We start from the raw sequence: 16,994 nt of genomic DNA on the forward strand, positions 1-16,994 counted from the left end.
AATTGGACTTTAAACTTGAACCTTCAACTTTATTTCTTTATTTGGGGAAAACATAAATAAATTCCCACTCTTTATTATTCTTGTTATAAATACCCTTAGATGCAACACAGCCATGTTCAAACAAATTCTCATCTCGTCATAAAAATTGTACACGTCTGTTTTGTTTTTTTTCCACTAAACTGAGGGTAACACCACAATGACACCTATCTTGAAAGCATGTTTTTCATTCCTGTCCGAGCCTTTCCTCAGTTTGATCTGCACAGTTGCTGCTATTCCACAGCTTGCCACAGTTCAACAAAATGTAATAGTGTAACTGTGTCTTCAGCTGATATGTAGCTGCTGCTGATTGATAGAATCAATTAACTTAATCTGTCTTCACAATACAGATATATAGAGAAAGAATGAACTAGTTTCAGTGAAATTGAATGATGAGCTCACCAATAACAGTTTCCTCATTTATTGTTCAGCACCAGGTTTATTATCTAATTGACAGCAAAATTGTAAAGATTCTTTTTTACAAGCAATCAACAGCATCTAGTCAACATAAGCACGTGTCAACTATATACTGTACAGGTAATCACAGGTGATAAAAAACTGAGACATTCCAACAGAGACATCCTAGAGCCTAAATTGTTCTGTTCCACGAGAGCAGGCGTTGCCACCTCCATTGAAACTTGTACTATGTCAAACATTGTTAAATTACTGAATACATATTGCGTATATTTAGAAAAAAAACACACATACACTTGCAAGAGTTTGACTGTGAAATACATTCTTCTTTACTGCGAATGTCCCGAAAGACTTTACTGTGCTGAGAATCACAAAGTTATAAATTGCTCAGGGTTTTCTTCCTCCTTCGCAATCATTTTATTGGTGTCGACCACGTCAGGCTGGGATGGCTCACCATCGAAGTACAGCGGATTTTCAAAGGTGGGCAAGGCAATCAAAGGAATAGGGGACCTTTTGTAGAGAAAGTATCCAATGGCCATCAGTGTGGAAATCACAGTAAAGACCAGAACAACCACCAGGCTAGTGCGGGCACGACCCTGAGGATTATTACTTCCATGAGGTTCTGTAAAACAAATGAATACATACTTATTTAGACCATTCCGAAACAAAATAATAAAAATCACAAACTGGAGGGATTTCTCTCGCAATGTCGCAATGTTTATGCTGCGACATAAACATTCAACAATTCATGTTGAATGTTTATGTCGAAAAATAATCCTATGTAATCATGCAAATACTGCAGCATATTTAAAGGATAAAAAAAATATTACTTACCAGCCTCTGATTCTGGATCCATAGGATTCACTGTTGGGTGAAACAGACAGAAGTTCATAGGTAGCTCACCACTTCGCATCAACTTATTGTGTAACGTTAGTTGTCCTTGTCAACTGTCAGATCCAGACCTGTCACTCCATATTCTGTATATACTCACTGGCAATGCGCACTCAACATAAGATCTACTCAACTCACAAAGAAAACTAGCGATATTTGAGTTGAGGTCAAAATTTATGGAAACAAGTTTGAAAGTAGGGCATTTAAGCAAAGGCATGCAATGGCATTTTTTTCATTTCAAAGAATGAATTGAAAAACGGGAAGCTAACAGCAGTGGTAATTTTATAACAGCAAAAATGTCAGCATCTCAATAACTTGTAGTGTGACTTTATGATGAAATGGCTTTGTGTCAGGATGTCAAATGTGGACAGCAGGATGAAGACGAAACTGTGATTACACCACAACATTCAGTAGTCATGTACAAGACTTGTGTTTGTTTGTTTATTTGTTTTGTTTGTTTGTTTTTGGTTGGTTACACTGGTAAAGAACAGCGTGTTATCCATCTGTCCAAGAAACATTGAACAGATGGACCTCAAGTACATTCTGAACTTAAGGTGAGATCAAATTATTTGGTGGGTGAATGTGAGTGTGAATGGGTGAATGAAAGGCCTTTGTAAAGCCCTTTGGATTACCGTCGTGAAGGTGCTGGCTATGGAAGTGCAGTCCATTTATCATTAAGGTCACTCGTAAAGCTTAGAGTACATTTTTGATGCATTCTGAATTTTATCTGAAAGTTGAATATCACAAACGTCTTGTGAGTTATGTTGGATTGGAACGAGTGCCAAATCTTTATTTTACCTGTGCAGTCAACAAAGATAAGATAGATTTTTGGCTGTAGTTATATGTACATTTTTTCAATGTATCTAGAGTTAAGTGCCTTTCTATAAAGAGTAACCAAAACAGACAATATTAACTTAATACAAACTTTTTTTTCTTTTCTAGTATTACATGTAAAAACAACAACAATGAAGAGATAATGCACAGATGTCCTGGAGAATAAATATTGCTCTAGACTCTATTCTACCTGCAGACATATAAAGAAGATTAAATCAATAGCCTCTGTGGCTTTCTCTGACATATTAGGTTTGTGAAAGTATTTTCACATCATTTCACCTAAACCTGAATTTGATTGTCTCACCTTTGGGTGTTTCACAGATGTAACCCCTGTCGTGCCATCCGCGACCCGTCTTCCAGGCCCCATCTGCTGTGCTGACCTCCCCAAAGTCATTTTCAGGCTCATCTTCAGCCCAATTGGTGAAGTCCAGGACTGTCTTATCCAACCACTTCCATGAACCTTTGGCCAAACAGAAACACAGTGTAAGACTGCTGAGAAGAACAGAGGTGGAAACATAGCCAAGTATTGCCTTGACGTACAAACAGTCCTAAATACATTATTATTTGTTTTTTTATCTCAGTGCAGCAGTGCTCATATTATGCTACCCATGAGCCTGTGTAATATCAGTGTTGGCCGATAGAATGAGTCAGGGGGAGTTAGCTAGCTTCTGCTTGATTGTAAATGTTAATTCTTCAGATATAGATGTGTTCATACCTCTGTGTGTTTTATACAGTCCAACCCAGAAAGATGTGTGGCTGTCTTTAAATAGTTCCAAATTGCTTGCAATGAATTTCTGTTCATCTGGATCTTCAATGCTGGCGAGAGTTCCACCTTTGGGACATAATAAAAATAATAGTCATAATGATAATAATAATGATCAATGTAATTGAATGATTAGGACACCAGATATCAAGTGGGTCCAGAATTGTTTGTCATTTACCATGTCTAACACAGCTACTAACGGCATCTGCCCATTCAATCAGATCTGTAACAAATAAATAACAATGGCCCTTATAGGGCAGCCAGGAATAACGTTCTCGATAGTCTCCTTGAGTGTCTTCTGGGCAGACCCCAGGGTATAAGGTTGACTCCGTTGGTGGCACTTCTGCAAGTCATCAAAGGAAACGGGGTCAAAAATGTTCTTTATAATTCCATTTTGTATACAAATGTAATTTGTTTGAATGAAATCTTAATAGTAATTCTAATTCCTGCTATTGCCTTGCTATTGCTCTGTGATTCTTCAGAGCAGCTTGCGGCAGTCGTTTCTCGCTTAAATAGCAACTCTACCTCTGATGTACCTCTCTCTTCATAAAGGTGGCTGACTGGTTATAAAATATGGGGAACTTTAACTAACTGAAAGAATTTTAACTGGAGTTGAACCATGTGGATGTGAAATCCGAGTTTCTTTGTAGTTATCTTTAAAAAAAAAAAAATAGAAATTGAATATTGCTGTCTGACATCTGACATAGTGAACCCACAAGGTGTCTTTGTAACATAAGGCAGAACAAATGCTCATTGCAACATTTAAGCACACACCTACCAGGACAGCACAAATTAACTCTCAGTTTTCACAAGAGTTGCATTAACTTGGAGCTCTCACACAAGGAAAGACGTATGGAATAGATAGGTTGTCAACAAACCTGACGTCTGCATGCAGATGCTGTTTAGGGTCTGATTACACAAAGCAGTCTTGTACTTTCCATCAATGTCCACATACACGCAAGGCTTGTCCTTGCTTGGCTCTTCCTCCCCCCAGCTGACAACGCTCATCTTCCAGCCGTCAGTGTACCGGAAATAGCCGCCAGTCTGCAGCATAAACGGTAAAAATCAAAGTTAAATTGATCATAGTTGAAACTTTAAACCATCTTGATCATCTCACAAAAAGTGCCTCACTCTACCAAATAATACATTGTATGCCATTTCAGTGTGATGCCAGTTTATTGTTTTAAAATAATTATATTGCACAATAGCAATTTCCATTCTATAGGACACTGCCTGATTTTAGTGACTCGCGATACCACTATTCTTGCTTTAGATCCGATACCAAGTAATACCAAGGCTAATGTGTATATATATATATGTATATATATATGTATATGTATATATATATATATATATATATATATATATATATATATATATATATATGTATGTATATATATATTATAAGAACTACAACTAACATGTCACACATCAATATAAATAGCTATGAGTTTATTTTAAATGTGCTTTTTAAGTAAGAGTTCAGTTACAGTATGTATTTTCCAACTTTTTATGAGTGACACTGGCTTGTGTTAAGATGATGGCAGGAATGCTAATTAAATTAATTACTACATATTGTTCTTCCAACTAAACACTAAAACAATCTTAAAATACTTTTAAAAGAAAATAAAGATTATGTTTTAATGCAAAACTGACAGAATACATTATTGTATTGTATATAAATGTATGTAATATACATGTGTTTGCCTTTGATCATTTTCACAATATACCTGGACACTGTCTGCCTGTCTAAAGGGCTTTTATCATAATGCTCTGAATCATTCGGGAGGGGGGTGGGGATATTTCCTGCACTGCCTGTAACTCCTCATGTTCTTCTGTGTGGTACTATGCCTCGTTTATGTTTACACTGGTGAAATGACTCCAAACGACGTTTCGTTTTCTAACGGCCAGATCGCAGCTTCTTCTGTCCTCTCCTGTGACTTGTGATTAACGAGGCTGCTGTCGTGTGCACGCGTATCAGTGTGCGCAGGCGCCAAACTTTACAGAGCGCGGAAGCCAAAAGGAAAAGTAGTTCCTATATCCTACACTAATATTGAATCAACATATTTCAGTTTATACCTTTTTAGACTTGATGACACGTTCGGTATTGTAATGGGAAATATGTATTCTTGGGTTATTCTTTATTCTGTTGTATTCTGTGTCATATGATCACTAGTAGCACGTGTAATCTGTTCGTTTCATAGTATAACCTTCTCGAGACATTCTCCTCGTGGTCCGCCAGAGGAGGCTGTAAATGTGTCAGCTTGTGCTGATTCTCTGTGCTTTGTTTCCCTCTTCTTCCCTTCCTTATCTCTTCCCCTCCCAGTCCAGTGTATAAAAGACCTTCTTCCTCCTTCCCTCCTCGCACTCGCACTCCCATTTTACTGTGTTTTGTGCCTCGGAGCTCCGATCCCCTTTTTATTGTTTGTTCATTAAATTACTTATTATCCCAGTATTCCAGCATCGGCATCTTCGCTCTTTTCCACAACAGGTATCATAGGAGTATTGATATTTCTTGTGAAAACAGACTTGAGATCAATATTTTGATGTGAAGATCGATTCTAAATAAAAACACATTTCTAGATCGGAAATACCGATATTTCTGGATTGAGCCGCATATCCTTCCTGATAATACATTGTGTCAATGCTTGAATTGTGCCACAATCTCGTACCATTTTTTTGTTGAGTCCAATCCAAACAGGGGCTTTGAGATTCATGGCCATCAGTTCAACGTAGGCCAGGGACCACTGGTTTCGTATAGAAACCAAGTTGGCTTTTTCACCCTCACAGTTCTTTTTGGCATCCTCCCAGGTGAGAGTTTTGGTCACAACCTTCAAACTGTCATTGCCCAGAGTCACATAAATAACTGGGATTGTATCAGGTTGAGCCGTGATGCTTGGGTCTGCAGAGGACAGAAATAAGATACATGTATAGGGCGTTAAAATTTCATCCTGTGTTTGCCAGGGGGAAGTGAGGATGATGTCATGCTTTCTGTTTCTGTTTTACCATGTGTGTGTTGTTTGTTTCATATGTTGTTGTTTTTTACCTTAGCCAATAGGAGAGGCATAAACTCACCAAGATCCCGATTACAGATGAATCCATAAGTGTTATTGCAGGACTTGGGTAGCCATTTACCAATGCCGAGTAAAGGATTGGTGGACATCACGACACAGTCGTCCTGTTAATAGTAATATGGAGTGGTTTGGATTTCAAATTACTGCAGTGATGCTTGCTTGACCAGCTATTTCTCTTCATATGCCTAGTATCTGCTTCAGATCAACTAAAATGACTAACTCAACTAAAAAAAAAATAAAAAAATAAAAAAAAATAAAATAATAATAATAATAATAATAATAATAATAATAATAAGACAAATGGAGTCATGTTACCTCGTTCCATCTTTGATAAAAGCTATCATGATGAGGTCTGTTTGTCTAGAGAGAAAAACACATTTTATTTTTCATGCATTTACATATTTATAATTTATTAGTCAACTGTCTTAAATTTAGAATACACAGTAACACACAAATCTAATTAAAACAACAGCGACTTCATTGCACCTTCATTCTGAAAAGTTTTCATTCGTTCTGATAAAACTCACCAATCGATATTACAATTCAACGCATGTTACAATTAGTCCAAGTGTTTTTCAGATACTTGCCGTTTTGCCCCAGTTGATGTACAGTCTTGGTTTACCATCACTCCAAAAAAATCCTTCATGATTTGTACTTCTTAAGCCAATCCACAGATCTGTTGCTCCTAGTTGAGCCAATTTGGTGGTCAAGAAAGCTGTTGGAACAGAAATTAACATTAGTATGGTCTTCAATTCACACTTCAAATGTTGGTGCTTTAAGGTGAACCTTTTAAAGCCAAATGATACATTTAACAACAAATTGCATGAAAAAACAATGTGTACTGTTTATTATATAATTTTGTTGTAATGTGTACAATGACAATAAAAACAATTTATTCACTCATTCAATTCTGATTTTTAAGTAAAAAATAATTCTCAGCACAAACCTTGTATTCGCCTTGTGGGAATTGAGACTAATTGGCCGTTAAAGGAAATGCACTGTCTCCTTGCATCTTCCCAGGTAGCCACCCGGTCAGTGATGATATTATAGCACTGTGGATGAGAAATTGAGCTGTTTGTTTGTTTGTTGTTTTTTTTACATTCTTCTCTTTATTACTACTGTACAATCCTAGTGTTATTAAGAAACTGTGAAAACAGGGTACACTTACAAAAAGGCATCTACATTTCCCTTGTAGGATATAGAAGAGTATACAGTAAGCTATAACGAATTGGTGCATTGCTTAATGGTGTTTTGAACTATGGTAATTAGTCTTCTCTAAAGAAATGTTTGCATAAAACTGCAAATGTGATCCTTTGCTGTAATATTTCATTTGCCCACAAACCAAGTTCAATAGCAACAGAATACAATATATTACCACAGAAACGTCTTACAAGCAAATTTTGTACATCAGAAAATTATCACGTGTGGATAGCAAAATGTTTTGTGTGAATAAGATATCTTGCTCGTATGCAAAAAAAAAAAACACACACACACACACACAGAACTAAACTGATGTATATGACTCTTAGAAAGCCTTGAGACAACTCTAGAAGTGTGACACCTTCGGGTTACCAGTCACATCTGACCTTCGTGTCAAATTTGGTCCAGCTTAGTGGGCAGCCACCCTTTGGAGGAACTGTAGGTGCCACAGTACTGTTGGCAGGAGTCGAGCCTGGCCGCTTACAGATAGATCTGTGCTCTTGGCCACAATTACACGTCGTCCAGAAGCCTGTGAAATCAGTAGACATGAAAGTAAACTGACTGCGCTATAATTCATTTTCACTGATGTTATACAAGGATATGACTGCATGAAAATTTTCACATCACTCACCCATGTAATATGTCATTAAAACGCAGTTTGCACCAACGTTATTGGTATTTGGTTCGTTTTCATCCCACCTTTGTATCCCCAGCGTGGTGCCATCCATCCACCTTAAAGAAGAAGTAGAGAAATGTAGTCTACTTTATTATTGGAGATGCTACAATATATTGCACATTGTTGCCAAGTTGCATAGCCTACTGAAAGAGCACATACAATATAGGGCGAGCAAATAAATCAATTCCCCTGTTTTACTGTATGAATGGAGATGTTTCATCCAGCAATGAAAAAACCCACAAATTATCTGTGTCACTCTCTATGTTTCGTATTATCCGAGTCTCTATCTGTCCATCCAATTTCTTTGACAACTTCTTCTGTATTCATGGTTACAGGGATGCATGAGCCTATCCCAGTTGTCTTAGGGTAAAGGAGGGATTGTACACTGAACGACTCGCCAGCTTAATTGCACGGCAAACACAGAGACAAACAACCATTCGTGCCACAGAAAGTTTAAAGTTCCCAGTGAATTTGATGCAAATATCTCTAAACTGTGGGAGAACCCCAGCAAACACCACACATGCAAACACCACACAAAAAGACCCAAGGTTGGAGGGTTGGACCCTTGATGCCTTGACTCATGTCAGGCAGATTTAATCATTAAAAACCGTGCCAGATCCATAAATGAGAGTACAATCTAGTATCTGGAAAGGATGGGAGGATAATAGTTTGTCAACTATTGTTGTTTAGCGTTTGTATTAATTTTATACTTTTTATCTAATTTAACGATTTTGGTTGGTTTGTTTTTAACTGTAGATAAAGAATAGTCCTACTCCACAGAATATTTGTTGCCTATTATTAGTTCATTCTTTGTATTTTTTTTGTTCCTTTATACCTACCAGAGTGATCCATCAAGACCAACTGACATACCGATATAAAAGGTCCCATAATTTCTTGAAATCTGTAAACACACACAGAGAGACAGAGGGAGAGTGAGGGAGAATGACAGAGAGAGAGAGGGGGAGAGAGAGAGAGAGAGAGAGAGAGAGAGAGAGAGAGAGCGAGGGGGGAATGCATTACTAGTGTTAATACATTTATTCTACATTCAGTCTTCAGAATGAGTGATAATGAGAGAAAATCACCTGTTTCCATATGAAAGTATTTTCATCTTTACTGTTGATAGAAACCAAGTCTCCGTGCCTCTGCCTACAGTAGTGACGAGCATCATCCATGTACATTGGGTTCTCATTGATGTAGTACTGATTCTCCCTCCATTTGATCCATCCATCCGATGTGAGGTTGTTAGCTGCATTTGTTAAAGCACAAAGCCAAACATAATTTGCTGCATGAACCTCATGTGTCAAATCCAAGCAGCATGTTTTTTTTTCTTTCTTTCTTCGTCACTGACTTTGAGGGTGCGACTGAATTTGCGTCAACTTACTTGTTTCTGTGTTGTTCGGAGGAGGTATTGGAATCACTCCTGAGAGTCCACAAGCATCATTTCAGCGTAAGAAAGGGAAAAAAAACAACACTGTGAGTCTTATCGTCTGGTTCTTTAGTTGAAAATCAAAAGAGAGGAAGAGAAGTGCCAAGAAGAGAATTGAAGATGTATCATTGTGTTTTTCAAACACACAGCAATTTATCATTAAAAAATATGTAAAATAGGAAAAAGGAAATAGACTTTTACTGATCACTTGGTTGAATTGCTCTTATGCATATCATTATAATGTGAACATGCAAGGTGATATATGAATGCAAATCATAAAACACTAAACCTCACTGTTTTTATTTTGTGCTAAAAAACAAAAAGCGGTACCCTTCACATGGGACCAACTACATCCTCAAAATAGCAAATTTTCAGAGCAAATTGAAGAGGTTGAATCTGGATCAAGTCAACTGATTTTAAAATGTATGGGTAACACAGTTTTCATTTTTCTCTTTAAATTTCTACCAACTACTGAACATGCAGACTTGAGGGGACAAGACTGTCAGCTGATGTTAGACTCAACAGATGTGACCCCAACAGAGTGAAAGCAATGAAATGTACTACTGATTGTACCTGCACGAATCTGACACAGCCAGTCATTGTAACTCTCACAGTTCATGTCGTTCCAGGACCCGCCCTGGCCAAAGCTGTAAATTCTGTACTCAGCACACGATTCATCGTCGTTAAAATTGTTTGGCTCTCCTTCCTGCCAGTGGAGGAAGTTTACCTGCAAATGCAGAGATTACAAGAATGTTACTATTAAAAAGGAATCAAACTTTATCAAGAAGTACAGTTCACTTACTGAGGATCTATCACTCCAAACATAACCAGTTGAAGGGTCAGGAACATGAAGCCCAATCCAAGCTCTTCCATGTCTAGGATACATGAAACCATATTATGACTCTCACATTCAAAAATAACAAAAATAGTAAAATAAAAAAATCAAACAAACAGCTGATGATTAAGATGATTTAGTGAAAGCAAAAAAAGTGGGGAAAAATTGTTTAGGGACCAAACACAAAATGTATGCAGTATATTACATAATGATACAACACATAGATATATTACTATCTATTTCTTTAAAATCATTGCATTATATTATACATAATCTTCCACTAATTTCTCTTTGGGCAAATAAATAGTTATATAGATTGTCAATTTGTGCCGCAGTTACAACTTTTATTTATTTGTTTTGCCAGCTCCTACCGCCCCACGTAGAGTTCCAAACTGCTGTGGATGCTGAGCAGGTCACCTCCAATGGCCCTACAGTAGTCCCGGGCTTCAAACCAAGTCTTCTCATGTGATCGTGGTCCTGTAAAAAACTTAGGCCCAAGAAGACAGAGACTTAGATCACAAATGTTGTGAGTTTATTTTCAAACCAGCAACAAGTTAAAAACAAATCAAGAAAACGAATTACTATAATCATGTTACGGTGAGTAGTTTTTAGTTATGTTGAATGTTACAGTAACGTCAATGTCAGTTAGAATTAAAACTCTCTTGTCCTTATCCCATTAAGTTACTTAATGCCAATGTAAAATTGCAATCCTGGTTAAATTGCTTGTAAATACATTGAAAAAAAAATAAAAACAGTTAACAATCCTAGATTGCCAAAACATTGAGCCTTTTTATATTTCTTCATCAACATTTCATCAGCATCTTCTCTCACTTTTGCATATTATTTACCACCGCTCCCTCCGGGGATGGGTCAAATGCGCAGGACAAATTTTGCATCCTTCTGGATGTGACAGTCACCAGGACTTCAGCTTAACTTTAAATCCTTTCAAAATGACCTCATATGTGTTTGTTGTCATATTTCTTTCAGTCAAGTCAGACAAGTCAGTTCTTGTACCTTGGCGCAGTAGTTTCTCGTCCCCACTCGAGTCCAACCTTCTTGACACGTAGGCGGAGCTTGAGTTGGTGGTGGAACAGTCAATACCGCCCCCTCTGCCAGATGTTTGCAGATGTATTTCTCTGTGTTGGAGCAGGGCAGCAAATCCCAGAGCCCAGCCAAAATGCCAGTTGTCATGGCCACGCAGCCCTGCTGGGAGCCTGGAAGAAAAATGAAATTGTTGATCTTTATTCGCTTGCTCGATTTTTAAATGTGAGGTTTCTTTCTCCATACCTGGCATTGCAGTATTCCAGTGAGTAAATGTTACTGAATTTGCTTTTGTCCACACAAATTCATCAATGTTTTCCTGATTGGAGAGGCCCAGCCAGAAGTGTTTTTCTGGCCTCAAGCCTACCAGGCTGACAAGGAATGCGTTGTCCACCCTGGCAATGTTACACACAAATTTACTGCTTTGTTGTTGTTTTTGTTTAGTTTTTCTTGCTTAACACTAGGGATCGTTCACCCTTCTCTGTGTTGAATTGACCATGAAAGATTTTTTTTTTTTTTTTTACCCATTTGACACGTCGGCTAAATAGGAGTCCGAAGCCACGCAGTCAGCTTTGGCGTCATTAAAAGTCTTTGTCGCAGTTCCCACAAAGTAGCAGTAAGAGCCGTGTCTTTTCCATCCCTGTTGAAAAAGAGAGTGAATGAATTTTCACTGTAGAATGACCCTTACCTTTCAAACTAACAGAAATAACTATATAGCTGTGCTCCATTTGCACAAGTTACCATGATTGCTGTGTATGCGTTCGCTAAACTGATACCCAGTATTTATTTGTGATGTTTAATTCTGTGTTCAGAATCAAGGTGCCAAATCATCAGATCACTTCTCCAAGTGCAACCCTGACTCACAAATTTGCAGCCGATTTCCACATAAACTTCTTCTCCTGTGCTTTCGGTGGTACTTTGCTTCATGCAGATAAAGCCATGTCTCTCATCGCACGTTCGATCTTGCCAGTTCCCGTTCTGCAAAACAGGAGTTGACGTCAAACATCTGCTCTTGTCAATAAAACACATTGCCAGTGACTCTGATAAAGGCATATCATATTTGTTTAGAGGCCAGATTCAATAATTAATACAAAAATCTTCTTTTTAAAACAATATAAAAATTGCCTCATTTTTTGGAGGGAAAACTGGGGACAAAAAGAAATGTGTCAATGTGTTTTGATATGGCAGGGACATTCCACAAATGTACATTACTCGCACATGATTCCTCTCACCTCTCCAGTGATTAAAACACAGTCTTCCGTATTTATGGAGACAGTTGGTTTCCCATAGGTCCAACTGGTGTAGCTTACAGTGGAGTGATCACCCCAGTCAAACAGTCCTTCCGTCCGTATGTCATTCAGCCCAATCCAGAGCTCATCCGTGGACGCTGCACCAAACCGTTTTAAAACTTTAAAACTCATATTTTTGAAGCATGACATGACTATTAGTGTACATTAGTCAGCGCTTCTAATGCAACTTGTTATTTTTTTTGTGTGTGCATGCGACTATGAATCATATTAAAATTAATGTCATCCAATCTTTATTTTTAAACACCCCTGTTGTCTTTACATACCATATCCAAGTTGAGAGATGACAAAGCTCTGATCCTCCACATTACGGATGCTGACCAGGTCCCCCTCCTCTTTGCGGCATTCTTTCTGAGCATTAAACCATGTCTGAGGAGCGCGATTGAGGTGAAAGCAATGGCCATCGTAGGGAATCCAATGGTTGGAACAGTATCCATGCTCAACTGATATTAACACATAAAGAAACACAGAAGGGTTCAGTGAGGTTCATCCTTTACTTCCTGGTAGCCGTGTGAGGTTAAACATTTTCACATACTTTGTGGAGGAGCTGGTGGAGACCCAGCTTTGTAGCAGATGTAGCCGAGTTTCTTGGTGCAGGATGAACTTTGCCAAGAGTGCTCCCCAGAAAAGTCAAGATAAGCACAGTTGTACCCTGGGTTGGGAAGGGGTTGTCCTAAAACAAAAGCATAGGGCTTTTTTTTTTTTCTTGTGAGCTCAATCTTTAACCGTGCAAATCTACTAGACGGAGATTAGTATTAGGTCCATAGTATTGCTTTACTACAGGGATCAATGAATATGTTTAGAAAGCCATTATGTTTTCTTTAAAAAGTCGACCACACATTAAGTCAAAGTATGTCAGGTTCATCAAGTGATGGAAATATATTAAAAGTAAACTGAAATTGAAAGTGACAATGGGGAAAGGGGAAAATAAAGCTGATACCAGCATGTGTAAAAGAGCAAAATCTTTGGGGGGGAAAAATCAGTATGTTAAAGAATTTAAACATTGAGTTGAGACAGACTGGAGATTGTTTGTGCAGTTCAGCAATTCAGTTTTTGAAGGAAAAGGTGCATCTCTGAAGCAAAACGGGCCTTGAAAGAGGGGAAGACTTCCGCACTGACTTGAAGTCCTACCTGTAGACCATCTCAAATAGCGGAAGGGCATCGCATCAGACCACTGCCAGCCATGTTCCGGGTCCAGTACCAGTCCAATCCAAAGTTTGTGTTTTCCTGTTTCCACTAGTGCTGCTCATTCATACATTTGTAAGATTGACAGGAATTGGAAAAGACAAGGGCAGAAAGTTAAAAGATGCTTCCTCTTTTCCACTCTCTTCTGCTTTTTTATTGCTTCATAACTTAACACTACAACAAGCACGAGGCAAAATACAAAGGATATTGTATTTGGGCAATATTGTATTTGGTAACAACATACCGAAACTGGGACTGAGATTTATTGCACAAAAGGTTTTGCAAAAAAGAAGCATATGACAATGTGAGGATCAACAACAAGGCCCAGAGTGCTTTAGCTCGCCCATAAAGGGAAAGCGAGTGCCTAAACCCTGTGTCACAATGACTCCAGTAGTTCAGTGTAAAATAGTGATCAAGATGATTGAAATCCTGCAGCCAGGACATTTCATACGAATTGTTCACCCGGAAAATAATCAAAAGATCAAAGACTTTAATCAGTCTTTTTTTTTAGCAATGCTTCTTCACTTCTGGATCTACATGTTTCTGCTTCACTACACGTGAACATCCACAAGATGCCACCTTACCTGAGACAAAAGCCTGTTCATGGGGATCTGTGACACTGAGCAGAGTGCTGCCCTGCTGTGTGCAGCTGGTGTCCGCCTGGGCCCATGTCAGCACCGACTGCTTGTTAATCTGGTAATACGCCCCAGTTGCAAGGTTTCTTTGCCAGTGGTCAGACGCTATGTCAGTGCAGAAGAGAAAGATTAGCACTTTTTTTTTCTTTTCAGTCACCCACCTTATCGTTGACTGAGCATGTAGCTGCCTAATGTCTTTTTTTTATATAGGTTTATTATACGATTGAAATGCTCCTACTCACAGGTAGTTGGGCAATATCCCCATTGTTCTTGTTGATATCTTGTTCCAATTGCACACCAAGCACGCCTTTCGGACGAGTCGTATGCTGTGCAGTCGCCATACCACCGATCTTTGTACAAGAAGGGAAACATGCAGGGCTTCCCAAAAGCATTTCCTTCAATAGTGTAAAGCACTGATGGGGAGAGAAAGAGATTGATTGTATTATTATTATTGTTATTATTATTATTATTATTATTCATGTTATGTCATATTATGTACAAACAAACAAAATCATACTAATCTGTAAATAGTGTGTATATTGTGTGGGAGAGTGTTTTTCATCACATAAATGGGATATTGGATAGATCTGCAGAGTTGTGGAAGAGCCCAATAAAGGACTGGAGTTGCAAATTAGCTGCATTGAATACATTTTCTCTGTCAAGTAAATCCAAAATCACTGCTCCTCTGTCAAGCAATGCATGTCTCCTTTGACATAAATCAAATAGGAACTGTGCCTGCATGCATTTCAGAGAACGTGCTCGTTTGCAGGGGGCAACAGCAGCCAAACAGTATGTGAAGTGAAGTGGAAAGTTCTCAGTTCAGAAAGCTGCATTCTCTCCTGCACCGTTGGGTTCAATCAGAGGTTTTCTAACTCTACCTCTGTGTGTCCTGGAACAGGCGCCACTGGATGTGCCTGTGATTGTCAGCTGGTTGTTGGGACCAACAGTCCTGGAGAGTGCCATGGTGTCATCAGCTCTGACTTCAACGTAGAGATTCTGGCCCTTGAGTGCAAGCAGCGTTTCATTCCTGCACTCCCATTTCTGGAGATCATTCTTGTCGTCACAGTCAAAAGTGCTCACTTCACTCCCCACAGTCTTGCCCTGCGTTCCCAGGCACTTTTTGGTCGACGTGACAAAGAGTCGATTGTTGCTCGTCCAGCGCACGTCGAGGCAACGGGTCGATCTCTTCACTATACAGAAACCAGTGGCCTTGTTCATGAGAACAAATGGGGAATCTGGAAAGACATGCAGCACAGACCACAAAAAAAAGGAATAATAATAACTTACTTGCAACAGGTTTAGTTTTAGTTTGAGTTACTTTGCCACATCATATCCAATTTACTCCAAAACAACAAAGTAAAATCCTCACATCAAGGCCATGTGACCCTTTGGCACGAGTGTAATCAAAACAAGTGCTTCCCTCGCAGCAATACTGGAGCAGTTTAAAGAAGTTTAATAGCAATACGTTACCATCAATTACACCGTGTGACATCGGGATCCATAGCAGGAAGGCTGCCAGGGTTATCCTCCAGGTCAGCATTCTCTTGATAAGTCTTAGAGCCAGAGCAGATGTCCAGGCACTGCTAGCAGGCAACTTATGAGCAATAAAATGAAAACAGGCCAATCTTAACACCACCCACACTGCCAGTGTTTCACAGTGTCATGTGTCACATTGACACAATCCTACATATTCTCACTAGTGCAAAGGGGGACTGGTGAGGAAGTAGGGGTTGCACGCACACACACGTACGCACGTCTGTGCACGCACGCACGCACGCACGCACACACACACACACACACACACACAGAGTGCAGAAATGGCATAATTTCGCCCTATTCACATCCTGTCCTGAGGGTGTAAAGGATGCCCAACATGTATAAGCAGCAACAAAATGTTTATTTTGTCTACAAGAACCTAGCATGGTCTGTTTTATTTCTTTTCTTTTGCTTCTTGATAAAATGCTATGAAGCACCTTGCTTTTTGTTATTCTTAATGTATTTAGTGTGTCAGGTACACAAATTACAAACAATGCAATTATCAGAAAATTAACAAAAATGAAAAAAATATTTAATTTAATGACCCTCATCTTTCTTATGATGTTTATTTTCTCACTTTGGTCAACAATTTAATTCCAGTAAGTTTGATATTGTTTTTCTGTTGTTAGAATTATTGTTTAAAGTTTTTATTTTTATTCTATGGTAGCTTATTAAAAGCATACAAGCTTATTTAGCCCTCTGTTTAGTGATTACAGCCACGAATGCTCAAATTTAGCTTTCTGCCTAATTGCAACCCTCTGCATGTTTGGCGGGGGACAGAAGCTGTCAGAGGAGATTCCTGGACGGTGGTGCTGTCACCAATGAGAGATACGTATCAGTGAAGTCTTAGTTCTCATCTCTTTGATATCTGTACACAATTTTTAAAAAGCAGAGCAAGCAAAAGAAATTACGAATGAACTCTCCTCATGTCTGAACAAATCACCACCCCATAAGATACACTTATTTTGTCGTGTTTGCACAATATGCAACACTTATTACGTCCAAATTTCTTTAGGCAGGCTCCACGTTGACATGAAGCATTATCCCTATAGAGCCCTTTCTATTCCGTTTTCTTGTCATGCTTTCTTGCTTAGCAACATTTTTGACTTACACTTCATTTGTGTGTTGTCAGCCTTCTACT

The 16,994-nt window shown here is 38.7% G+C and overlaps 1 protein-coding gene across 1 annotated transcript; it reads right to left on the bottom strand.

Annotated features, from left to right (window-relative positions):
- Positions 1-443: 443 nt before the first annotated feature.
- Positions 444-15,983, bottom strand: LOC142885412 (macrophage mannose receptor 1-like). Its single transcript, XM_076021830.1, has 31 exons — positions 15,788-15,983; positions 15,196-15,552; positions 14,560-14,730; positions 14,267-14,422; positions 13,629-13,739; positions 13,033-13,170; positions 12,764-12,940; positions 12,423-12,577; positions 12,055-12,168; positions 11,715-11,830; positions 11,437-11,585; positions 11,164-11,363; positions 10,521-10,636; positions 10,117-10,189; positions 9,888-10,041; positions 9,270-9,308; positions 8,971-9,134; positions 8,728-8,789; positions 7,844-7,944; positions 7,599-7,741; positions 6,959-7,064; positions 6,600-6,727; positions 6,328-6,372; positions 6,014-6,116; positions 5,611-5,840; positions 3,817-3,982; positions 3,117-3,281; positions 2,891-3,007; positions 2,480-2,635; positions 1,285-1,314; positions 444-1,072 (listed from the first exon to the last, which is right to left on the bottom strand). Exons 1-31 carry the CDS (start codon positions 15,855-15,857, stop codon positions 819-821), a joined length of 4,266 nt encoding a protein of 1,421 aa, XP_075877945.1. The 5' UTR covers positions 15,858-15,983; the 3' UTR covers positions 444-818.
- Positions 15,984-16,994: the final 1,011 nt, after the last annotated feature.

Source organism: Nelusetta ayraudi, unplaced genomic scaffold (assembly GCF_046127955.1).
Source record: "Nelusetta ayraudi isolate G7.1 ecotype Tasmania unplaced genomic scaffold, CSIRO-AGI_Nayr_v1 ptg000011l, whole genome shotgun sequence".
In the NCBI taxonomy this organism is placed as follows: domain Eukaryota; kingdom Metazoa; phylum Chordata; class Actinopteri; order Tetraodontiformes; family Monacanthidae; genus Nelusetta; species Nelusetta ayraudi.